Source organism: Trematomus bernacchii, unplaced genomic scaffold (assembly GCF_902827165.1).
Source record: "Trematomus bernacchii unplaced genomic scaffold, fTreBer1.1, whole genome shotgun sequence".
NCBI lineage: Eukaryota > Metazoa > Chordata > Actinopteri > Perciformes > Nototheniidae > Trematomus > Trematomus bernacchii.
This window is the reverse complement of record NW_022987646.1, coordinates 1,860,656-1,886,099: the sequence shown is the minus strand read 5'-3', so window position 1 is coordinate 1,886,099 and position 25,444 is coordinate 1,860,656. Positions and strand designations below refer to the sequence as shown.

Below are 25,444 nucleotides of genomic sequence, written 5' to 3'. Positions count from 1 at the left end.
GGGACCCGGAGTAATCGGCAACCGCGAGCTGTTATGTGCCATCATGACACGCATGGTGTATATATTATAATGCAGCGCGATCTGTGTGCTCGAGTCTTCCTGCCTGTCGGCTCTGCTCATGGATGTATAATAAGGCTCTGCTGCTCCACGATGATGGTCTAGCTTCATTAGCTACATTATCTACGGGTGCGTTCGTTAATATTAACTGTGCGGTCCGGAGTCACTGTGGCACAGACTGCACCGCTGGTGAACAGCTGTTAGAACGGGCCGTTCAGGTGTTCAGAGCAGTGCACCCTGTCGGAGCGGCAGAGCATGATGTGCACTGAAAAGTTTTTCTGTCGCAATATTATCGTTGTCGAGCTAGCTAACTAGCATACATTGTCACTATCTATTAACGTTAGCTTTAGCCTTCGTTTTCTAATAGTTTTTTTCATAGGCTATAAACGGAGGTGGTATAAGTATAGATCTTGTACTTGAGTAAAAGTAGAAGTACTCAGATCTTGTACTTAAGTAAAAGTAGAAGTACTCAGATCTTGTACTTAAGTAAAAGTAGAAGTACTCAGATCTTGTACTTGAGTAAAAGTAGAAGTACTCAGATCTTGTACTTAAGTAAAAGTAGAAGTACTCAGATCTTGTACTTGAGTAAAAGTAGAAGTACTCAGATCTTGTACTTAAGTAAAAGTAGAAGTACTCAGATCTTGTACTTGAGTAAAAGTAGAAGTACTCAGATATTGTACTTGAGTAAAAGTAGAAGTACTCAGATCTTGTACTTAAGTAAACGTAGAAGTACTCAGATATTGTACTTGAGTAAAAGTAGAAGTACTCAGATCTTGTACTTGAGTAAAAGTAGAAGTACTCAAATCTTGTACTTGAGTAAAAGTAGAAGTACTCAGGTTTGAGTAAAAGTAGAAGTACCAGAGTGTAGGAACAATCCTGCAATCAAAAATGTTCCTCAAATAAAAGTACAAAAGTATTATCATCAAAATATAGTTAAAGTAGCGACAGTAAAAGTAGAAGTACTCAGATCTTGTACTTGAGTAAAAGTAGAAGTACTCAGTTCTTGTACTTAAGTAAAAGTAGAAGTACTCAGATATTGTACTTGAGTAAAAGTAGAAGTACTCAGATCTTGTACTTGAGTAAAAGTAGAAGTACTCAGATCTTGTACTTAAGTAAAAGTAGAAGTACTCAGATATTGTACTTGAGTAAAAGTAGAAGTACTCAGATCTTGTACTTGAGTAAAAGTAGAAGTACTCAGATATTGTACTTGAGTAAAAGTAGAAGTACTCAGATCTTGTACTTAAGTAAACGTAGAAGTACTCAGATATTGTACTTGAGTAAAAGTAGAAGTACTCAGATCTTGTACTTGAGTAAAAGTAGAAGTACTCAAATCTTGTACTTGAGTAAAAAAAAGTACTCAGGTTTGAGTAAAAGTAGAAGTACCAGAGTGTAGGAACAATACTGCAATCAAAATGTTCCTCAAATAAAAGTACAAAAGTATTATCATCAAAATATAGTTAAAGTAGCGACAGTAAAAGTAGAAGTACTCAGATCTTGTACTTGAGTAAAAGTAGAAGTACTCGGGTCTTGTACTTGAGTAAAAGTAGAAGTACCAGAGTGTAGGAATACTCTGTTACAGTAAAAGTCCTGCATTCAAAATGTTCCTCAAGTAAAAGTAGAAAAGTATTCTCATCAAAATATAGTTAAAGTAGCGACAGTAAAAGTAGTCATTGTGCAGATTGGTCCATTTCAGAATAATATATATGATATGTTTTATAATGATTGATCATTAAAGTGTTCTCAAAGCTGGTAAAGGTGCAGCTAGTTTGAATGACTTTGTATACTGCAGGGTAGCTTGTGAATTTACTCCAGGTGGAACTAAAGTCTGATTTAACACTTGATTATATTTCACATCATTCATCCACATCTGTAAAGTAACTAAAGGTATTAAATACATGTAGTGGAGTAAAAGTACACCATTTACCTCTGAACTGTAGTGGAGAAGAAGAACAAAGTAGCAAAACATTGAAATACTTAAATAAAGTACAAGTATCTCAAAATTGTACCCAAGTATAGTAATTGAGTTTATGAACTTACTGAAGTTACTTTACACCAGTGGCTATAAAGATAGAAAGACTAAGCCTTGCACAGAGGCATGAAAATACATTTTCAAAATGCTCAACAGTGCTGCCAAAATTATAAACTGACTGCTACACAATTAAAATAAATGCTTTTATATATTTCTATTAGATGTGACTCTTTGGCGTTTCTGTTATTATTAACTGCTTTAGTTGTTCTGACTGCTAAAATCCTCTGTTATTCCTAATTTTAAAGCCGATATTCCGTGGGGTCGGGGGGCTCGGATCCTTGTCACCTTTTTCATACCTGATGAGTTTGCATCCCTGTATAAAGGAAAACAGACACCTACATCCCTCTCTAACCATTTAATTGGGTCAGTTTTGGTGTTGGTTTGTGTTTATGGTCCCACTTTATATTGTGTTGCTGAACGCTTGCAGTTTTTTACATTGTGACTTTGTAGGAACAGTCAGGCAACTTTAGGAAACTTAGTGTAGTTTAAGTTATCATGTGAATGTCAAGCCTATAAAAACCCAATAGAAAGTGGAACACTGTTCCTCACAACTGCCATGGTCACAGTGGTGTGTATGTGTGTGTGCGTGTGTGTGTGTGTGTCTTTGTGTGCATATGCGTTTCCGGTTGTATGCGTCCCTCCATGTGTGTGCTTGTGCATGCATGTGTGTGTGTGTTTTTGCATGCGCATGTAACTGTCCACGTGTGTGTGTGTTTTTGTACCTGTATGTGTGTATGTGGCTGGTTGTGCAGAGGATCGACGAGCTGGAGGCCACGCTGTATAGCGCTCTGCAGCAGGAGCAGCCGGCATGCCGGGCGGTGGCAGAGTCGCTGACAGACAGGCAGAGGGACGAGCTGAGGCTAGCCGTGGACAAGCTGCGGCGGCAGATTCTCAGGCAGAGCCGGCAGTTTGACAGTCAGATCTTACAGGAGCGCATGGAGCTCCTACAGCAGGCCCAGCAGGTAAGGCTGAAAACAAATGGAGGTTACCGCTGCCTCTCAATCTGACCCCGGTACCTGTCTGACCCGTCTCACCTCACCACCTCTGGTGCTATGAGAAAGATGCAGTATCCCTGTGTGTGCAACCTGTGACCCTATCTGTAAGTGCATGTGTATAAGTGCAAGAGTTAGAGGATGAGACAGAATCACTTTGTGTGTTTGAGTGTGTTTATGTCATTGTGATCTGAATACCCCCACCCTAACTTCTTCAGTATCCCTCCACTCTGCAGCCCTCACATTAGTTTTTACACCCATGGCTCGTACATCTTATGTAACTCATTGAGTGCATCAACAACCACTGCACCTTAAAATCATTCGAACCATTTTCTGTACTGTAACTTCCTAACATTTTCTTCTTATCTCTCACCACTAAACATTACAAACACATTTCTTATCAACTACTCATAACATATAATAAGTAAATGTATTGATGGAATGTCCTGATAGATTTAAAGGTTCAGTAAAATGATTCCCTTTTCCCTGCAGTTGGGCTTTAGTTCTCGCACTTTCTCACTCTCCTTGCTGACACAATGGATTAGTTCATAGTAAACAGCTTATTTGTATTTACTTAATGAATGATTCACATGATTTTGGATTTAGCATCAGCTCCAACAGAGATGCATTGGAATGATGATATTAAACAAAAAAGCAGGTGGTTTTGTTTTGTAATTCAAAGGCTATCATTGTCTGTCTGCCAAAATAACACTTATATGTTAATGTTCAACCAGGGATAATGCTGCTCTGGTTTTAGGTCACTTTCACTGTTTAATCTGCCCTTTGGTTGCCATGGCAGCTCATTCTTACCCAAAACAGCTTCCATGGAGACAGAAAGGCATGATGGGGAAAAAGGAATAGCTGGATCCTGGTCTCATTAACTGTTGACTATACATGTGACTGTATTTCATCTGTTGACTTAGCCACGTCTGTCCTTTCCTTGCAGAGGATTAGAGACCTGGAGGACAGGCTTGAATTGCAAAAGCGACAAATAAAGGACATAGAGGAAAAGGTAAATATTCCCTTTTTACTTTAATATGACTAGAAACACGTAAGCAAGAGAGATTGTGAAGATTTACTGATGGTGTGTGTTTTTGATTAACATATTGATACTCTTTTTCTTCTCACCCTCTTGATTATACCCCTTGTTTTTCTTTAGTTTTTGTTCCTCTTTTTGTTTTTCTCATTAGCATTTATTCTTTGGCCTTAATGAAAGTGACCGTGGACACACATCAGGTAGCAACTTTGATGTGCACATAACAGTACTTAACACAGTTACAGTGAAAAAACAAATAATGAAGATATAATGAGAAACACCCTTTCCTTCTCTTAGGTGTGATGAGGTTGCTGTGGATCGTTTTTTATGCATTTGTAGACAGCTCATGAAAACCCCATGGCCTTTTTGATACATGTGCACTTTTGACCCTTACATGGAATGCAAACATATTTAAAAATGTAATAAGGAACCAGATATACTTAAGGTTTGAAGTCAGATTTATGTATAAATAACATTTACTATAATGGTTCTTGGACCTGGAATATAAAAACTCCTCTATGAGAAGCAAACATGGATTTACTGAGAGAAAACTCTGAATCAGAGGATTTATTCAAGGGGAGAAAAGAATCAGCCTTGGTTGAAAGAATGCCCAGTTGGTTAAAAGAAAGGAAAGATGGAGGGGGGACAAGGAGAGTGAAAGCACAGAGGGGAGTGAGGGGAGGGGGGGGACAAGCTGAGGGCCAACTGGATTTGGAGGATTCTGGCAAAGTCCAACGTCTGGGATGTTTCTAAGGCAACAACAGCGCAACTAAGTTTACACACTGAAGGCTGAAGTTACTGGAAGATCGTCGCTGCATTAAGAAGATGAAACTGCAATCAGTGGAGTGCAAAAAACAGGTTATTATAATTATATTACCTTTGATAATCCAATCCTTTGTACATGTAATACTACAACAGCTCATATTTAACCTTGTGTGAGTTTAACTATTTTTAAATGACTACAAAAATCATGATTTTTTCTCTTTACAAAAATGAGCCTGTTTTGTTATGCATTGGCTACACTTGCTTGCTAGCTTACTTATTAGGTTACAACAGTCTGCTAAGAAAACAATAACCACATTCTTTTACAAATTACAATCCAAAACACATTTTTAGAGAACACAGGCGCACCATGTATGTATGAATATACAAATGCAATAAAAAGAGTAAAAGGACATTCTCTCAGAGTTTATTCAAATCTAGGCTCTTGACCTGATGACAACAATTTCCCACTTTCCTAATTTTAAAACTTATTTTACATGGCAAAAAACGGCTTTTATATTCACAGTATTTTATTTAATATGTAAATATAAAAATATGCTCAAGTGAGTCATTCATCATTTCACACATTGCCGTCCTGTCAATAAAGGTGACAAGACCGAGCCCAACAATTGACAATCCTGCAAAACACGAGCCCAAAGAAGTCCATCTCTAGTGTAAAATAGTTTATACTATGGTAGAAAATAATGTGATTATCACAACAGACCAAAAGCTGTTTCAATTTGCATACGGGCATGTGAGTAAGAACCTACTCTTTGAGTTCTGGGGGAACTGGAGAATTAGTGAGAGGTGATCTGAGGAGAAGGAGGAGACGGCAGGATTAGGAGGCAGGGTAACCTGAGAAATACCACCTTCTACAACTTGCTACCAAGCTGTTGAAATGGTGAATAATACATGACTTTATGTTTTTGTATATTTTCCTATGTCTGCTTTTATCTTTGCCAATGGCTGTGTGTTTATGGAGAGGCTGTAGTTAAGAAAATACAAACAAGAATCATAGGGAGGATGTGTAACACTTCTACTTTTAAGGAAGTGTTAGTTTTACATTAAAGTGAAGCTGACACCTTTAGCTCCTTTTGCAGGTTAAACTCACAGCAGGCTAACCAGTGGAGGATCACGTGACCTCATCGGACATGACGGGTACCGGAAGAAGTGTAGTAACCATGGCAACAGACTCGATGGGATCTGAGCTGGAGCAGCGTGACGGATCGACCCTCCAGTTTGACAGCTACCCGAGGAACAGGTGAGAGACTGTGGGAGAGGGGATCCAGTGACACACACGCAACACACACACACACACACACACACACACACACACACACACACACACACACACACACACACACACACACACACACACACACACACACACACACACACACACACACACACACACACACACACACACACACACACACACACACCTCTGCTACTATATACTCACATTTGTCCAAGGTGATCTCACATTTCAAACACACCTGACTGTTCTGCACACTGCGAGCACACGGCTGCTAACATCTCCTCTGGAATCATTAGCTGGAGGACATTTTTTATCTTCTCACTCTTCTCTTTGAAGGTTGGTAGAAAGCTAGATCAAAGTTATTTAACCTTCCAGTTTGTATGCGTACGTGCACCCTTGTGTGAAGTTGATGGGATGTAATGTGAGCCTGTCAGTGATGTGGTGATGGGATCAGGGAGATAGAGAGGTCAGAGAGGAGCCTGCTCCTACAGCTCTGTCAGCTAACCTCTGCCCCCCACCCCCCAGCATGCAACACTCTTACAGGCTGGACCAGAGGCTACACATGCTCAGGGACGAGGTCAGGACGATGGTGAGTGCTTGAAAATAACAATTTATGTTCCTTAATTATTTTAAATGTTTTATTTCAATCTTTGAGATTCAAGGCAATTTGAATGATGCATTTTCATTGTATATCTGCTTTTAAGTGAAGTACACTGTGTTCGCTTTATAGATAGATAGCTTAATTTATTTCAGGTTTGTTCAATCATGCACAATACAAATAAAAAGACACAAGTCACACATTTTAACTACAGATAATGCCAACAATAACACACACACTATTTCATATTCTTAGAGGACAGCAGTGTAGCTTTGAATAACTGTTAACTGAGGAATTATTTTTTCAGACTTGACTTTAGTATCTATGCATTTAAAATCTCCCTGTGCTTGTCTTAATGTCTCAATGTCCCCCCCCCCCCTACCCAGACCCGGGACAAGGAGCGAGGGGAGCAGGTTTGGCGGGACAGACTGCAGCGCTGTCAGCGGCAGCTGAAGGCCAAAGAGGAGGAGATGAGTCGCCAGTCCCAGTACTTTGAAAACTTTAAAACCCAACTCCAGCACAAGATCAGCCTGGCCCGGGACCGAGAGCAGAGCCAACAGAACCGGATCTACACCTTAGAGAAGCAGCTGCTGGACATGACCGTGAGTGCAGCCACTGGTTTGACAAAAATCAGTGCAGTCAGAATCACCGCCGGGACTCTAACACACTGGGAAGAACAGGAGAGGCTTCCTCCTACGAGAGGAGAGGGAGAAGGAGAGGAAGAGGGAAAGGAGGAGAGGAGGAGGCAATGGCAGTCCAGTGTGGGAAATGAAAGGGAAGCTGAGAAAGACATACAAGGGGGACCAGTCAAAGACGCAACGCAGACTCCAAGTGAAGCCAGGCTGCAAGGCTTCATCCTGAGCCTGCAGGAGGACCTCAGGGTGCTGCTGGAGAGAGAGGAGCATGGGATGACAGAGCGGAGAAGACTGATGGAGCAGCTTCAGGAGTCCCAGGAGAACAGCCACTTCCTGGGGTGCAAGGTGGAGGAGATGAAGGCAGAGGAGCAACAGCTGAAGCTTTCTGAAAGCTCCCTGATGGAGGAGGCTGGAGAGCTGAAGGAGGAGAACCAGAGACTCAAGCAGAGTCTTACAGATGCAGCTAAACACACCGCCACATGTCCTGGGACCAACACTGTCTCTCACACTGCCATGGGAGAGGTGCGTGACACAATATTATATTAAATGTAGGTTTATTTTTTGGAGATCAACACTGTCAGAACAGATAAACAACACAACAAAGTTACCTCTAAAAAGGTCAACAATGTAAAGTTCAGTGTGATTAGACTTTTAAGTTGTTTTTTTAACTTTAATAAGCAACCATTGAGTTGCCGTTTGAGCATACAACCACATATTGTGTATGTTAACTTTTTTTTTAGATAAACAGAAAGATAGCTAAACAAAATATATAAAAACAAGTAAACAGAAACAAAACAGCCATGAATACAAGAACCCATTATAATATCCAAATCCAGTTTTCTTAACACAATCATTCCACATTTCATTTAAAAGTATCTAATCAAAATCACAGATATTTACAAAAAGAACTGAACAGCTTCAATTGTATATCTATTATGTTTTTGAATGCCATGAATGTATACACTTACATACATACATTTATGGTTTCTTGAGAAAATACTTTAGACAAGAAGTATTTATCAAGTTCCTGAGAGATTAAAGAGGACTATTAGTTGATTTAATAAAGTAAGTTGTTTCTGGGATTCATTTAAACTAGTTTTTCACATTAGACGAATCATAAAGTGTTGGTAAACATATTTAAAGGGTGAACAAATATTCAATTCGGTTTTATTATTGGCTTAATGCTGTTAATACCTTCTTGTTATTCCAAAAGAAGGTGTTACAGCATAAAAAGGATGACATCTCCTGAAAAGGGAAAGCTCTATAGCGATAGGATTAGGATGTTACATAATGTGTTGTCAATGCTTCAAGGTGTGTCTAAATATAAATGTGTCACTATAGCTACCTGAGACATGAATGTGGATTATGTTATATTATTCGGTGTTTTGTCATTTTCATTTTCACAGGATTCACACATTTTGTCCCACAACTGTTATCTCTGTGTAGGTACATCTAACGTCGGATGAGGGAACAGGCCAGCCTTATTCCTCTGTAGTTCCACCTGTTCACCAGCTGGTGGCAGCAGAGAGCCTACAGGACAACACAGAGGATCACTCTTCATCTGCCAACTCAGAAAATCCGCCTAAAACCTTTAAAAAAAACAACACCTGTCCCCAGTCACTGTCCTTGACTAAAGAGAAACTAGATGAGTTTAAACTGGGGACCTGGTGCTCCAGAGGGATCCTAAACCTGGAGGAAAGCCCCAGTGAGGAATCTGAGGCCCTGATGGAAGCCTACAGGAGCCTGGGGTTAGGGGATGATCTCAAAGCACTTCAAGATCAACGTGACCGCCTGGAGGTCACCCTGGGGAAAACACAGGAGCAGCTGCGGATGATGGATCAGGAGAACACTCGAATGAAATTACAACTCAAGAAAGACGCTGAGAAACAAGAAGCAGATGCGCAGCAGGGTTCTTCAAAAGAAGAGGTATGTCACAGGGGTGTCAGTATTCCCAAGTTTACCCATTTTCCATCACAATCTTTTTCAGTTTATCATGAATTCTACCATTTTGTTTACTCAGGTTAGCACACTACCACCCAGTGATGGAGGTGAGGATGAACTTGTCTTGGCCCTGAACCAGGAGAACCGGGCCTTGGCAGAACGGATTCAGGAGCTTCTGGCTCACAATGAGCTCAGAGAAGAGGAGATCAAGAGGGAGCGAACACATCTGAGGCTCATGCTGAAGCAGGAGAGCCAGGAACAAGAGTGTTTGATTACAGAACTCACCAAGAAGACTGAGGACGATCTGAATAGCATCATGGAGCTGCAGCAAAGGTTAGTGGAGAGTGAACAGCGTATGGAGGAGTCACAGATTGGCAACAAACTGCAAAGTGAATTCTCAGCTGCAACATCAGGAAGTTTACAACAGAAGAACCTCGAAGAATGTGTTGACAGTTTGGTGGAGAGCATGCTAAAAGGGGATGAACCGCGACTTGAGTCCAGTCAACAAGCAGAAGATTTGACTGTAGTTACAGCAGCCAGTTCTCAGCATAATAATCATGATGATCTGCATGTTAGTACACTGACTGATCAAGTGTCCCAGCTGACCAAGACTGTCCAGAGCCTCAAAACAGAAGAAGAAGAACGGTCAGGCAGCCTGAATACTCTCAGGGAGCATCAGAGAGAAGTAAGTCTGTCCGTCCAAACACAGACGGAAGTGAAACAGCAGTTAACTCGGACAGTTTGGGGACTGAAGGAGGAGAAAGACGGCATCTCTAAATCTGTGGCTGGTCTGAAACAAGAGAGAGAGCAGCTCACGAGGACAGTCTGTGGGTTCAAGGATGAGAGGGACCAGCTTATAAGGTCTATGAGTGGCCTGAAAGAGGAGAAAGAGTCTTTATCTGGCCTCAGAATAGAAAAAGTGAAACTGTTAGAATCTCTCTCGCATGGAAAAGAAGAAAGAGATCAAATCATGCAGTCACTACAAAGTGTACAGACAGAGAGTGAGCAGTTGAGCCAGGCGGTGCTTTATTTAAAACAAGAGAGGGATGAACTCACTGATTCTCTTAAGTGTCTGAAGAAACAGAGAGACGAGGAACGATCATCTTCCACTTCACAAGGAGAACGTGAAGAGTTAATAAAATCAGCTATCACTTTGAGAGAAGATGAAGAAAGAATTGAACATTCAATCAGCTGTTTGAAACAGGAAGAAAAGCAGATACAGCTTTTACTTCAGGGCCTAAGAGAGGAAGGAGACCGCCTCAAAGCTGCTCTGCCCAGCCCAACACAAACAGAGGGGAGGAATCAGAAGCAGCCTCTGCTGAAAACAAACAGCGCTGCAATAAAGACGACTGAGACTGCTGCTGAAACGGGAGATACACAGAGATGTCTGACTCAGGACCACAGAGGGAACACTGAAGAGGTATTAAGAGTGGTGGGCTTATTACCTTTGTGCATGATATAAGTGTCAATAGTAATATGTCTGCTTGTGTATCACTATATTGGATTACTTATACAGCTTTATTTTGATTGAACACAGGAGCAAAGTGATCTGAGGAGGGAGCTTGAAGCTTTGGGAGCAGAACTAAAGACCTCTCATGAGGAACTGGACCAGAGCCGTGTAGATGTGAGTTTACAGATTAACATTCATATATTTACACATTTTTGTGATGAAAGATAATATTAATTTTTAAACTTGCTATTGATTAAGCAAAATGAAATATTTAGTTAAAATAAAATCCGAACTCAGGTTTGACTACATTAAGGTGAGAACTCAGCAGCACTTCAGTTGCGTTGTTTTTTCAAACCCAAACTTCAAAATGTTTATCATATTGTTCACTTTTGACTTTGGATTTGGATTCTTGGGGACATGTTTTTTTGTTCCTTTTTGTCATTGGCTGTCTTTTCTACATTTACAGTGCATGGTGTATCTTTGCGGATTTGACTAACTTACAGTATTGTGTGTATGTTTGCGTCATGCTCAGAACAAGAGGCTGCAGAGGGAGTTGTGTCAATCAGAATCCAGGAGGGAGGAGGCGGAGAGGAAGGCAGCTGACAAGGTGGTGAGGATGACTGTTGTAGCCAATCGGATGGAAGAAACCAGAAAGGAAAATGACAACCTCACAACACAGGTATTTCACCAAAATGAATTATAAAAATACTGAATAAACAATAAGGAAAAACTCAACATAAGCTCTAAATATGCCAATATCAGTTGGACTCAGTGATGCTTCGTTTCCCTGATGTACACCCCATGTGTACACCCAAACAATGTTTATTTGCTATCTGTGTCTGTCTCTTATTTATGTGTTGGACCTAATCGCTGTTTATGTGTCTCAGGTGAAGCAGCTGCAGAGCAAAGTGACAGGCCTGCTCAGGGAGAGGACTGATGCTCTGTCACTAAACACACACATTGAGGAGCGACACAACATCCTCACAGCTCAGCTCAAAGCCAAGGTAAACAGAGTTTCTTTCTTTTTTACTGCTGTAGCACACTGCTTAAAGTACTTACAAACACAGGACAGGCTTGCTTACAATAACTCCCCACATGTTTTAAATCACTAACTTCTGCCCTTTTAAAGGAAATTAAGAGTCCCTCCATTTAAACACAACAGTAAGAGTAATACATTGTTTACATCAGTCTTTCCTGATGCATAGCTAAAATCAACTTACTGAGATGTATCATATCATATTTATCAAGTATCACATTTTGAATATGCACTATGATTAATCTCCAAGGCCCTATACATTGAACTGTACATTTGATCTCAACTATTTTATTCTTGATCTGCAAAGAAAAAAGTCAAACTTAAAGTGGACCTATCATGCTATATTTGAATAATATAGTGTAGGACCATACCTACTGTATATAAGGCATATTTATACTTTTTTTTTTTCAAAATACCAAACAGATCATGCATTTTAGCCATGCCTCATTTTGCTCAATTTGACATTTTTTAGCTCTGTTTTTGCAAGGACAGATTCAGTGAGAACAGCACCATCTACAGGCCTGGCATATGTACTACAGCATCTCCAGCGCTTTCGAACGGCAATGGCCGTGGCTGTCTCCTCCTGATTGGTGGAGTTGGCCCAATAGCCGTAGTGCCACCGTCCTGACGTCAGGACAGTGTTCAAATCTGGATCAGTTTTTATCAGATCTGTTGCAGCCCCTTTTTTAGAGATTTGGGTATGGAGGAAAAGAAGACCCTTTAAAGAAGATCTTTTAAATTCAATAAGTTCTCATCTCAGATATGTTCCTGTGTGTGTATTTGTGTGTGTATTTGTGTGTGTGTGTGTGTAAACATGTATTGATGTGTGTGTCAAACCTCACAGACAGTGGCTCTGGAGGAGCTGAACTCTGAGTATATCGCTCTGAAACGAGGGCAGGGCAGCAAGGATGATCTGAGCACGGCTCTCGTCTCACTCAGGACGCGCTACAACGACATCAGAGCTAAAGTAAGTAACCAGTCAGCTCTTATCTCCATTAAAGTCAAAGCAGTTTGTTGTTTGTCATGTGTTTCTACATTCCTGTCTGGGTGTTAACAGTCTACATTTCATGTGTATTTTTTTTAATTGTATTTGTGCTGTAGTATGATGAACTCTTGAAAAAGAGGAGCCATACGGATCTGGAAATAGCTCCTTTAAGGGTGAGGAAAATACCTTTTTATTCCTATTGACATGTTACAATAATTCTGTAGGACTGTTCTAAACTGTTTATTTTAGTTTTTTTTAGATCTGCATTATCTGATGTAACAAAAATGTATTTACTCTTTGCTATGTATCTGCAACACACATACAATCACAACAAACAGGATACTTTCGAAACCGTTTAGTAAAACACATCTAAGAGATCTTTAGTGATTAATTATAATCTCATATATTCTAATAACACATATATGAAGATACTGTAGATAGCTATGTACATTATCAATATCACATATTTTGGGAAAAAGTGTTTTATTCCATCTAGCCATTGCTCAAAAACGACTAAAAAACGACTGACTTCAGTGGTACTGAACCAGGTATATTCATGTATGGGGGCAATTTATAATCTCTTTATTAGATTCAGTAAGATGATTTTCGTTGTAGTTGAGTTTGATCGTCAGGTGTTTCGTCCAATACCAGGCCAAGCTGTCCTGCCTGGTGGTGAAGTGTCAGGAGAGGAACAGCCTGTTGGTTCAGATGATGAAGGACATGCATCGAAGAGGCTGTGCAGACTCAACTCTAACGCTGCAGGTGGAGCATCTACTCAGTGACGCCGCTCTGCACGACTACACTGCAGCATTCACACCGGGGAGCACCGTAAAGACACGAGATCACAGCGCTGGGTTTACACCAGGATTAATTTCCAAATTCCAAGACTACACCAGTGGATTCACGGACAAACAGAGCTGCTCTTCTATACCACTACTTGTGAATCAGCTTTACCAAAATGAACTCATACCTGAATCTGGAGTGAAATGTAGAGAACTAAAAAGTGAAAAACAGTCAACTTTGGTCACAGCTGTAGCTGACTGCATTAGTGAAGTCACTCCTGCACCGACAGCCACACTGAAGAAAAATGCCAACGCACCTGTGCACGAGCGTCTCCAAGCGACGCCATCACCTGTTGTTCCAGAACTGAAAGAGAGCTTCAAATCCAATCCAGCACCGGTAAGATACTACAAATAATGTATTTATGTGAAATGTATGTATATTTATAAACACGTTTTCTTTTCTGAAATGACTCAGGCTTAATGGTTAAGTGTTGCATTTTACCAGCAATTAACTGTTACTGCATTGTTTGTGAAATCATCCTCATAAATAGACAGATAAGCCGGCCGTTCCCGACTTATCAAGTCTTCTTTACGTGCAGCCATGCCTGAATTAATTGTAACCATTACAGAAAAACATTTCATGGTTTGTTGTTTCATGCTGTCACAATGGCAGATTGTTAAAAAATCAATACAAGCACTTCCAACATCTTTAATATTTTCAGGAGAAAAAAAAAACCCTTCAAGCAGAGATATTATTTGCAGCTGTGTTTATGGGAAATGCTCTCATTCACTTTCGGATAGGTTTACAATTTTGAAAGTGCATCTTCAAATAGTGATCAGAGGCCCGTAAAACAGTGAGATATAACTCGCTGTGCTCATTCTCCTTGGTAATGAGCAAACATGGTTTAATGCACATTTTAACAAAGAGGCTACAATCTCGGCAACAGCATCATTTTGTCATCCAAGTTAAGTGACACATATTACTGTTGTTTGTACAATCACATGTCTGTTAGAGAGTCAATTAAATTGGGTAATAGACTACTATATGCCTTTTCTGAATTCCACCACAGCTCTCTCCCTCTGCCAGTCGACCGGAGAAATGTCATCACCAAAACATGAAAGGGAAGTCCTCTCCAGATCCCATCCCTTGGACCAGATCTTCTCTGAGTCCCTCTCCTCTCCCCTCCAGGGAGTTTGTCAGTCCCAGCAGGAGGCTGAGTAGTCCTGAGAAGATCATCAACCTCCATGAGCAGCTGCAGAGGACGCTCATGAGCAGTTATCAGGTACAAAGAAGCTTTTTCAGCATCAGACATGTGGGTAGTGTTGAACAAAGTTGATTGTATGATTTGGGTTTTATTGTGCATTTTTAGACATTATACAAAACAGACATTGTACATATTTGTTCATAGTAATATCATTCATTTGTATGTTTCCTTTATTTTTACTACATTTATGTTCCTTCTTTTTACAGTGCTTGTTTTTATTTTGTTATTAACATTTCTCTTACCATGTGTATTTTAAGTTTACTACTCCAAAATACCAAAACAAATTCCTTGTATGTGAAATCCTACTTGGCCTACAACCCAAATCTAAAATGTTAGGGTACGTATAATGCATTTTATTCTCTCCGTTTCAAGGATCCAGAGGGCAGAGGAAGACGACATCAGCCCAGGAAATGTCTCTCGTTTTCAGCTCCTGCTGACCTGAGACCAGCCTCTCTCACAAAGAAGCAGAGCCTCAGTTTGAATGATCAAAATACCAACTCTCTGCCTGTCACTGCTGCTGCTGTGAGCCAAGCTAAGCACACTCCAGCAGTGAGGTCCACAAATACGTCTAACACACTCTTTAATGCAGTCACCTCGAGATCTGCTCATGTTAGCTTCAGTCCGAACTTGTTTACATACCATCACTTTAAAGCAGACGCGTCTAAAACCACAAAGCCTGCACTTTCTAGCTCTCCTTTCGACACTGTGGCAGCTTGCAAAGCCAAACCCACTTCAAGCAGTGGCACTAATGTAACAACATCCCCAAAGAAAATCACTGCCATCCCAGACAAATCTGATGCGAAGCAAACAGCTCCTACTCCCTTAACTCGGAGGACTTGTACCATTGACTCTGATGTCTTAATATGTTCTGAGACTAATCCAAAAAACACTGTCTCAGACACAACTGCCCCGAGAAGACCAACTGCACCTGAGGAAAACCATTTCAACATGCCTTGTGAAACGGATGGTGCTACCCCTGCATATCATGGACTTATATTTGCTGCACCCTGCACTCCACCTGCTCATTGCTCTGCCAGAAAGTCCACCACTGCTTTAGCAAAGACCAAGACAGCAAGACCTAAACCTGGTAAGACACATATTCAATATTTGACATGAATTACACAAAGGAAAAACACTATGACTTAAAGTCCTGGTGGAATAAAATCTTGTTTTCATAAAAGGTGAAATTGATTTGAAAATAAAAAAGCATTTGCTGAAACGTTGCATAAACACATGTTGTAGCTTTGGTGCATAATATTATGTGGCAGAAAATGTGCTTTTATAGTGCCGCAGTGGGATTATACTGAGCCTAGATATGGACCATTTCCTATTACTGTCTCTTTTATTGGAAATAATATATGAAATTCCAGCACAAATGATTGCAGTTTATTGCACACACAGGGGAAGTTAGCCTGCAGGCTCTCTGCCAGATAGGGTGTATTTTAACAAAACCATGAGGTTGACCATGATGTAACCAATTCTAAAAGCCTGAAGGCTACTCCATCAGTGTTCATTTATCACTCCCAAGCAGTAACACATTGAAAGACATGGTGATAAATTGTTTGTGTTTTGAGGTGGTGCTGTATGCACCGAGTCCTGTTACGTGTATATAACCTTATTGTAGTATAATTCGTTTTAAGGTAAAAGTCAGATGTAAAATCAGATTGCCATTTAACGAAGAGAGAAATGGAAAATGGCCTCCTGTTCACAGCATTCCAAGCATGTAGATGCAAGTAAATTAGGACAGTGTGTTTTACCTTACTTTATCCGATGCCCTGCAGAAGCTCCAGCCGAGGTTCGCTCTGTTGAGGTCATCAGAACAGTCGGACAAAGCAGCCTCCTGATTGGCTGGGAGAGGCCGCCACTGGACGAGCTGGGCTGCAGTAACGGCGCATTTGTGTACGGGTACAGGGTAGGCACAACAAACTACATGGACTTTACATGGACTTCAGTATTTCTTTGTTTTTGTACTTACTCTTTCCTGTCACCTCTCAGGTGTTTGTTGATGGAGACTTCCACAAATCGGTCATGAGCTCAGCGTGCACCAAGGTATCTGTCTCCTAAAAGCACTTATCACTCAAAAAAGAAAACTAATCACTCTAATGTATTACATACTTTGTTTCCTTTTTCTAGTGTATTCTAGAGAACGTCAACCTGAGTGTCCCAGTGAATATAAGTGTCCAAACACTGGGCTCTGAAGCTCTCACTTCAAACTTTGTCCACACCCTGTACAGCACGTCGGTCAGAACAGACTCACTGCAAACGTAAGGATGGCAAAGGTCAACCAGTAAGTATATATATTAGACACCCCTGTTTCCTAAACTAAATATTGTTACTGCGTACCATTAGTTTGTGTTTTTATTTCTTTGTCAGTCTCACTGTAGGATAATTCCATCTTCTGAGTGAAAACCTTCACTGCCATTGGCCGAGGTTTGACAGGTAAATAGTGTGCATCTAAATTATTTCATTTTGTCATTTTTGTTTATTTAAGTTATGTGTTTAAAACAAATAACAGATTAATATGACAGTTAAATTGAACATAATGTAGCTAATATTCAAATAGACCTTGAAGACACTTTGTCCTTCTGGCACTTTCCATTCTCCTCTGTGTGACAATCTATTTTCCCTCTGTCCTGTGTGTCCGCCCTCCAGTGCACAGCCATCTTTAGTTGCAGCCCTCTGTGGGACGTCCTGACCTCCACCTCCGCAGCCAGGGAGGCTCCGTCACGCTGCTGGGACTCCGGCTCAGGTCAACCAATCAGAAATATCTCACGTTGTCTCACTTTACCAGCCCATGACCAGGGGGGCGTGTGGCGCAGTGGACTAGTGCGTTGGTGTTGGGAACAGGGGAGCGCAGGTTCAAACCCCACTGCAGTCAGCATGTCGTTGTGTCCCTGGGCAAGACACTTCACCCCAAATTGCTCCTGTGGGGATTGCCCACAGTATTGAGTATGTAAGTCGCTTTGGATAAAAGCGTCTAACATGTAATGTAATGTAATGACCTATGACTCTCCGCTAAACTCTTGAAACGATTATCTTAAGATGTCATACAAAGCAAGACTCTTGCTTCTGCGCTGAGAGTCTGAATTGAAAGCAGGGGAAGAGTTGCTGATCCTCTTTGAGAGAACTTCCTGTTTCAGAGACCAACCGGCCGGATTGAATGTATAGGAAATAGAGACTGCCAGGCTGATAAAAAGTGATACTTCACTACAAACTATATGAAGCCAAGATCAATGACTTTCCAAATGCTGCCTGTTGCACCACGTATTCCAACATTGTTAAGACTCAAAATAGTTGGATGGACATCTGCTGCACATTCTAACACTGTGTGAAACACCGAGAGTCATCTCTGCTAATCGGACATCATTCTGCTGCCCCTCTGGACTCTGTGACATGAACCGCTGGCTAAAGGGACACGTACTGTATCAAAAGCCTTTTTTAAATCAACCTATACTGTATAATGTACAGACTCAATATTGTACCCGCAGGTCATCTTACTTGATTTTTACACATGAAGCCAAATATGAGAAGAAAATGATTCACTCCAAAGACTTATCTGTCTCCTTCTGCTCACAGGTCTACGGGATTACTTCAAACACAGAAGCTATTTAAGTTTTGCACATAGTTATTATTGATATTTAAAAGAAGAAATAAAAAAAGACATTATCACATATTTTTTTGTAGAGAATATTATAAAAGATATGCCAATGTAATGTACCACACACTGTACGTGTTTTTGTATGAGTGACACTTTGTTTTTAATATCTAATAGATGTCATGTTTGCACGCTCATATTGTTTTATACAACATTCAAAACACACATATGATGTTCTTTTACGAAGTTATTTTACTACCTACTGTATGTATGGGTGTGAATTGATCATGGTGCAGCAAAGGTATTTTTATATCCCTACTAGAAATTATTGCTTCCTGTACAGAGATTAAATGTTTATATGATATTAACTGTCATTCCAGTGTCTGTGCGTGTATGTGAACAAATGAAAGAGGCAAAATAACAAAAACGTTTTGGTTAACAATTTGTAATCTAGAAGTTATACAGAAAGTATGTCACAATCCATCTACACATGTGGGGATTATATTGAATCCTTGATGGGCTACTGTAGCTGTACACTTCCCATTAATGAACACTAGGTGGCAGACCTTCATGGAAGACTGTGTGTGTACACGTGTTTAGTACATGCATGTGTGCGTGTGTTTGGCGTGAGTGACAGGTGTTGTCACGAGACATTTAGTGAAGTGGATGATGCCGACGTGCATACAAAACACCTAAATCCTAGTCTCTTCTCTCCCATTGAAAAACAACGTATGCACCAAAAACTGAGGAAAGATGATGAAGAATCAGCAGCTTTAAACAATATGAGAAAAGGAGCTTAATAATCACCTGCTGTTCTCAGCAGATTTGGGAACTCCTCTGAGAACGTCATCGCTCACACTCTGCGGAAAGAGAAGCTCCTGGGTGGAGGAGGGAGTGTGTTTGTGTGAGGGTGAGCCAATGGGTGCAGCAGTAAGTTCTGTCATCCAACATTTAATCATTTATTATCTTTAACCTTTTCTTCTGCTCCTGTTCCTGTTCCTGTGACTCACTTTCTGTCACACCCACACACACAGAAAGTCCTCTCGTATCAACACAGTATAACGACAACATTTGGACCTCCTATTATGTAGGCTATTTACACCACGTCAGGTTTTACAGTGGTCAAGTTTCTCAAGTACTTTACTTAAGTACCATTTTTGGATACTTAATGCTCCTCGACAATTAAGAGAAAAATATTGCACTTTTCACTTCACTACAATATTTGACAGCTTTACTTTTTAACTTTATATTTTAGGATTTTTAAACACAAAATAGGATGTCCTTTTATACCCAATGCTTATATCATATTAAATGCACACAAGGGCTTTTTCTTCATTGTGAGTACTCTTTGTCAAAAGTCTAAAAGTACTTTTAACTTATAATACTCAAGTATAACTAGTTTTACTGGAGTGGCATTTTTATTGGAAAGTTTCTAATGGAGTATCCTTATATAGATTTTTTAAGAATAGTATTTGAATACTTCTTCCACCACGTGCATGCATGTTTAAATGACAGGACCACAACATACATTATTCTTAAACTGCAGATGAATACAGGAAGAATATTTATAACTGTCCCCTGATCATTCCAGTGCTATTAATATGCTTAATAGCAAATAGCACTCTAGCTGCACTCCTTGCACACTATATTTGCACTATGCATTTTTTTTTTATTACTCTAGCTCTGTGATTTATTTTGTTGATGCATTGTTGATGTTCTCTTTTTATATTCTGTTTGTATGTGCACCCTTTCTGCAAGACACATTTCCCTAGTGGGTCAATAAACATACCCTTGAACCTAGAATAAGCCTGAAGAGTGTATCTACTCCACCATCAATTTATTATATGGATTGTTGTGTATAGTATACAGCACATACAATGTTATCAGATTGATAGTTTTGTATTTATTTTGTGTAAAACTTGTTCAAACTAAATAGTCCAAACCCTTTCATTAATGCAAAACAACAGGGAGTATTTTCCGCTCAAATTCACAAGTTTTATTGTCATATGCACATAAGCCACAGTGTAGAAATGGCAATGCAAATCTTATGACCCGAGCTCCTCCAACGATGCAACATATATAATAAAATACAAAAATGCTGCATTGCATGTTGGAGACTTTACACCCGTCTTATACCTGTTGGGTTGGACTCAAGTTGTACATGCTCCCGTGCCTTACTGTAGTCTTGCACTGCAGCATCAAAGCAAGCTGCAATAAAAGCTGCAGTGCAGTGGCTCCACTCAAATGGCCCCTGAAGCCTTCGAGAGGCTCAGCTGGACCCTCAGGACTCTCATTACACTCACCTTCATTATTAAAACACACTCCAACATACATGATGTGTGTGCTTAAGGTCTTGTTTACATGAGCTAATGATGTTGGTGTTAATACATTTTCTCTTCTGAATGTTAATGATGCCAAGCTTAGCTCAGCTCTTCCCATGAAGGCCAAGGAAAACGGGGGGGGGGGGGGGGAGATCAATGGCAGCTGGGCTCAAGCTTCCTGCGAGAATATTCTGGTGTGACGTTCAAAGACATTTCTGGAGCTTTCCATGTGTGCATATGTGCTCTGCATATGTTGCTATGACTGTATCCACACTCCAGGGGATATCTCTTTTTTGCAGGAGTGTGTGTGTGAGACAGACAGTTGTCCTCAGCAGGGGGAGTGGGGGAGGGGGGAGGGGGGAAGCTTCAAAAGAGAGAGCGATGGTGCGTCGAGGTTTTAATTTCACCCAGAGGGGATGTTGTCACTCCATCTCTGCCACTGACACCCTGACCGTCCTGAGTGTGGTGGCGGTCTGGGGTCGACTTCCACGCCTCCAGGGGAATGTTTGCACCTCACACCCAGAGATTAGCTCTAAAAGTGGGTTCCTCCCGCTGCCGTGTCTGGGCAGATGGGTCTCCGTGCTGGAGGGTTTTGTTTTGGTGTGTTAAGTTGTCATACATCTGTGCGTAGTGAGTGCTGGAGCCCTGAATGGATATTGTCATATTATGCAAACACATCGGGGCACTAAAAATGTCATCACAGGAAAATTACCAACCGCTGAGAGCTTATGCTTTTTGTGTGTGTACAGATTTGGCATTTTGTATTCCGTCTTTCTCTCCTCAGTGTTGAGACGCCTGCTTTATTCTCAGATCTGTGTGTCTGTTGTTGTGGCCGTATCAGTCCATCTCAGTGCTTGTTATATTTAGAGGCACAGCACTATCAGAGCTCACAGCTGGCCGTCTGTGATTCTCTTCTGACAGATCTACTGCTTTGAAAGCAATCTCCTTTCTTTTGGTCTCGCTCAGTTTTCTGCCTATCTCCAGCCCCTTTCCCCTTTTCTCTTTACTACACGTCATCTCTCCTTTTATTTCACCTTCATACTTCAAGCCTGTTCTATTAGTCTCCCTTTCTTCCCTGTTTATATTGTTTTTATACAACTTAATCTCTCTTTCATACAATCCACATTTTTCTCCTTTCATTTTATACATTTTCTTACCAAAGTAGTTTATATTACAGCCCTTTTCTCTATTTTTGCCCCTTTTCATAGCTCAATTTGAAGTGCTTTATTGCTGTTGTGCGTCATGAAACTCTATCTCTCTTGCAGCTCATCTTGTTTCTTCTCTCCTCCACTCAAGTTCCCTTTCAATTTTCTCCACATCTTTATCCTCCACAGTGCCAGCAGGTCCGCCTCCTACCAGGCAAGGAGCTTCATCACTTTGAGTAAATCCATGTTGAAAGAAACAGCAAACAGCACAACTTTTAATTTGGGAAAAGACAAGCAATTAGTTGCTATTACACGCTCGAATATAAACGCATAGGCAACCCTAATCTCATTAATCATGAACAATGGGGGCGGTAATAGAGAAACATGTTTACGCAAATTCCCCCACACAGTAATCGCCTTCATTCTTTTTTTTTAACATTATATTTTTTCAACAAATCTCCTTCATTCTTAATAGGAAAAACAATCCTCCCCCTTCTTTCTCACTGCTCACCCGTTTGACTTGCTTGTATCTCCCCCACCTCTCCATTTCATCTGTCTTTCTTGTCTCTCTTTCACTTTTCTACCCTGTTATTCTCTTCATCCCACCTTCCTCTTCTTCCAGGTAGTGTGAACATTCAGCGTCTACGGAAAAAGTATTGATCCCATTTTTTATCTCTACAGCTTGATAGCAAATAACCCCAATAATGTAGGCGATGGGACATTTACACCCCCCTGCTCTCTGCAGACCCCACTGCTCTCAATTCCTTCTGTTTTATTCTTTTTCCCTTTCATTTGCATTTTGATTGTGTTATTGCCTGCCTCCCTCTCCCCCCATTGTGTCTGTTTACATCTATTTCCTCATTTCTCCACCTCTTAACTTTGCCGTTATTGCTGTTCCCCCCCCCGTATTTAATGTGCTAGCCCCCAGTCCAGTATGTGATGCAGGACTAAATATAGCCCAGAAGGACATTATACGATTATGTCTCTGCATCCTCTGTCTCTTCTTTCTCTCCTGTGCTTACATTGTTCAGCCTCTTTTAGTCTCTGCATGTCTCTTGAGTTATTTGCAGGTTTGTGTCGGGAAGAATTAAAGGACTGGTAAAGTAAATGTCAACAGCATGTGATGCATTACAACATTGGTTAACTTGATCAATTGATTGACACTTCTGCTGTTTGGGTGCAGGTATTTTGAAGATTGCGTTCAAAGGAATCAGTAAAAGATCTTGAGAAAACCAATAACTATTATCATTCAGGGCGGTATTGTTTAGCAGTACATTTACTCACATACTGTACAATTATGTATGCAAATTCTTAGTCATAGTTTCACAAGATAATATTCAAAAATATTGCATTACTATTTATACGCAAAGATACGACATAAAATAAAGGAAAGAACCATCAAATATATTCATATATTGTGATTAAGGCTTTTTCACTGAAAGTCTCTTCATACCCGTCCATTTGATTACACTTATCATTTAAAACAAACACTTTGATCTACATGAGCACTTACAGCTGGATTTCTATACATGATATATAAATAAAGTTTATTACAATAAATAAAACATGTAGCTGATTTACCGATGCATACATGGTCCCCAACAATTATTACTAATCTGTTAGTATAAAATATATAAAAAGCATTCCTAAAGTGCCGTTCTGTCTAATGAGTACTTCTGCTTTTGGATATTAAAAGTCTATTTATTATATAATTTCAGTACTCATAATGCTTAGTATTATGTAATATAATATATTGATTTTTTATTGAAAATGTTTACTTGTAACAGTATTTTTACATTGAAGTATTAAGTAAAGAACCTACTCTGTCCTGTTCCCACGTTATTCTAATATATATATATATATGATATATATTATTATTATCTTGACACGTGTTTATTTTGTCAAATGTTCCAATTATTTTAGATTTTGCTAATTAAAAACACTTTTTATGACTATTGCTGCATGATGTAATAAAAAGGCCCTTGCTAATTTTTTAACTGATGGAGTGTGTGTGTGTGTGTGTGTGTGTGTGTGTGTGTGTGTGTGTGTGTGTGTGTGTGTGTGTGTGTGTGTGTGTGTGTGTGTGTGTGTGTGTGTGTGTGTGTGTGTGTGTGTGTGTGTGTGTGTGTGTGTGTGTGTGTGTGTGTGTGTGTGTGTGTGTGTGTGTGTGTGTGTGTGTGTGTGTGGAGAGAGAAAGAGAAGCAGCTCAGTGTGTTGGTTCTGCATTGTGAGGAGCTCTCCATTGTCACTGGTGCTGAAGGTGGATTACTGCTTCCCCATTTAAAAGGAGTAATACAATTGATAAGCAGGAGGGAAGAGAAGAAGAGCTCATCACTTTGCTGCGTTGCTGCCTGCAGATTGGAGGGAAGTTTCTTGGACACTTGGATTGTAAGAGCACCTCAAACAAGCTCTAGATTTCCTTCTTGGACACTGTTTCTCTTTTGCTCGACATGCTCAGCTCACTCTCAGTCTCTAACTTGGACTTTTACAAAGGTGGGATGTAAACGGCAGAGAGGGAGGAGTGGGGGAAGGAGAGCAGGGGGAGATCACTGTTTCTTTTTTTCTCTCCCTGTAGCTCAGCAGGACGAAAGGCAACACAGTGAGAGGAGCGCCTCTTCCTCCCTCTGTTGGATTCATACACCCCCCCAGGAGAAGTTGAGCTGACTGACACTTTGCCTTTGAGAGTGCTGCTTTGGACCCCCCCCCCCCTCCTGCCGTGTCCCAGCTCGCTGTCAGGATGTCGGGTTGTGCCAAGCGCTGCAAACAGGGACTTATCAAGTTTGCTGTGACCATGCACAAACTGCTCACTGGGACTCTCATCAAAGGTATGTGAGTGCTTGAATTTCACTTTATGGTTTTTATTTGTGCATGTGCAAAAAATGTGTAGACATGCGCAGGTTCTTGTACGTGAATTCACATAAGTTGCAAGCAAAGAAAGTCGTCCTAAGTGTGTTGTGAACAGTTGTCTTGTATCAGGCAAAGCTGAACATATACATCAATGTCCCAGAGGTCTTATCGAAAGTCCGATCCACCTCGTCTTTCATCTCCTGCGCGTACAACTCTTTTCTTTACTCTCCTCCGTGTCTGCTCTGCAGTTGACCTCGTTCTGTTCAGTTTGTTCTCCAGAGAGAGGACCGAAGGAGACAGAGACGAAGGGAGTAAGCAGCTAATAGAGAGGAGAGATAAAGTTGATATAGGGCAGAGTGTGTGCCTGTGATGAATGTGAGTAATAACATTTGTCGGTGTGGCAACAGGGAAGAGGAGCCGTGCACACATGATGCTGAGAGGAACGGAGGATTAAACTATGGCGATTCATCAGCTGCTTTTAGGCTGGTGCTTCCCAGTTTGATGCCTACTGTAAGAGTGTTTGTGTGTGTGCATTAGATGTATTTTTTTAATTGTATGAGCAGGGCAAGGAAATGCACACTAGGCTTCAGCAACTGTATACAGCACAGCAGCAGCCTGGAGGCACACACACACACACACACACACACACACACACACACACACACACACACACACGTGCACACGCCAATTGACATTTTGTCTTGAGGGAT

At 40.7% G+C, this 25,444-nt stretch overlaps 2 protein-coding genes across 3 annotated transcripts; both read left to right on the top strand.

Annotated features, from left to right (window-relative positions):
- The first annotated feature begins 2,762 nt into the window (after nucleotides 1–2,762).
- Nucleotides 2,763–4,417, top strand: LOC117485497 (janus kinase and microtubule-interacting protein 2-like). Its single transcript, XM_034134048.1, has 3 exons — nucleotides 2,763–3,048; nucleotides 4,025–4,090; nucleotides 4,412–4,417. The coding sequence occupies exons 1-3, from the start codon at nucleotides 2,821–2,823 to the stop codon at nucleotides 4,415–4,417; spliced, it is 300 nt and encodes a 99-aa protein (XP_033989939.1). The 5' UTR covers nucleotides 2,763–2,820.
- A 402-nt stretch (nucleotides 4,418–4,819) lies between these two features.
- LOC117485382 (trichohyalin-like) lies at nucleotides 4,820–18,814 on the top strand. Of its 2 annotated transcripts, none has more exons than XM_034133895.1 (19): nucleotides 4,820–4,972; nucleotides 5,977–6,137; nucleotides 6,660–6,723; nucleotides 7,119–7,889; nucleotides 8,814–9,293; nucleotides 9,388–10,728; nucleotides 10,846–10,932; nucleotides 11,291–11,437; nucleotides 11,646–11,762; nucleotides 12,639–12,761; nucleotides 12,896–12,952; nucleotides 13,431–13,958; nucleotides 14,632–14,844; nucleotides 15,199–15,913; nucleotides 16,608–16,738; nucleotides 16,822–16,875; nucleotides 16,960–17,090; nucleotides 17,200–17,265; nucleotides 17,479–18,814. In XM_034133895.1, exons 2-18 carry the CDS (start codon nucleotides 6,028–6,030, stop codon nucleotides 17,213–17,215), a joined length of 5,085 nt encoding a protein of 1,694 aa, XP_033989786.1. In that variant the 5' UTR covers nucleotides 4,820–4,972; nucleotides 5,977–6,027; the 3' UTR covers nucleotides 17,216–17,265; nucleotides 17,479–18,814. The 2 variants fall into 2 exon arrangements, with proteins under 2 accessions (XP_033989786.1, XP_033989787.1); XM_034133896.1 differs by having other exon boundaries at nucleotides 16,960–17,113.
- Nucleotides 18,815–25,444: the final 6,630 nt, after the last annotated feature.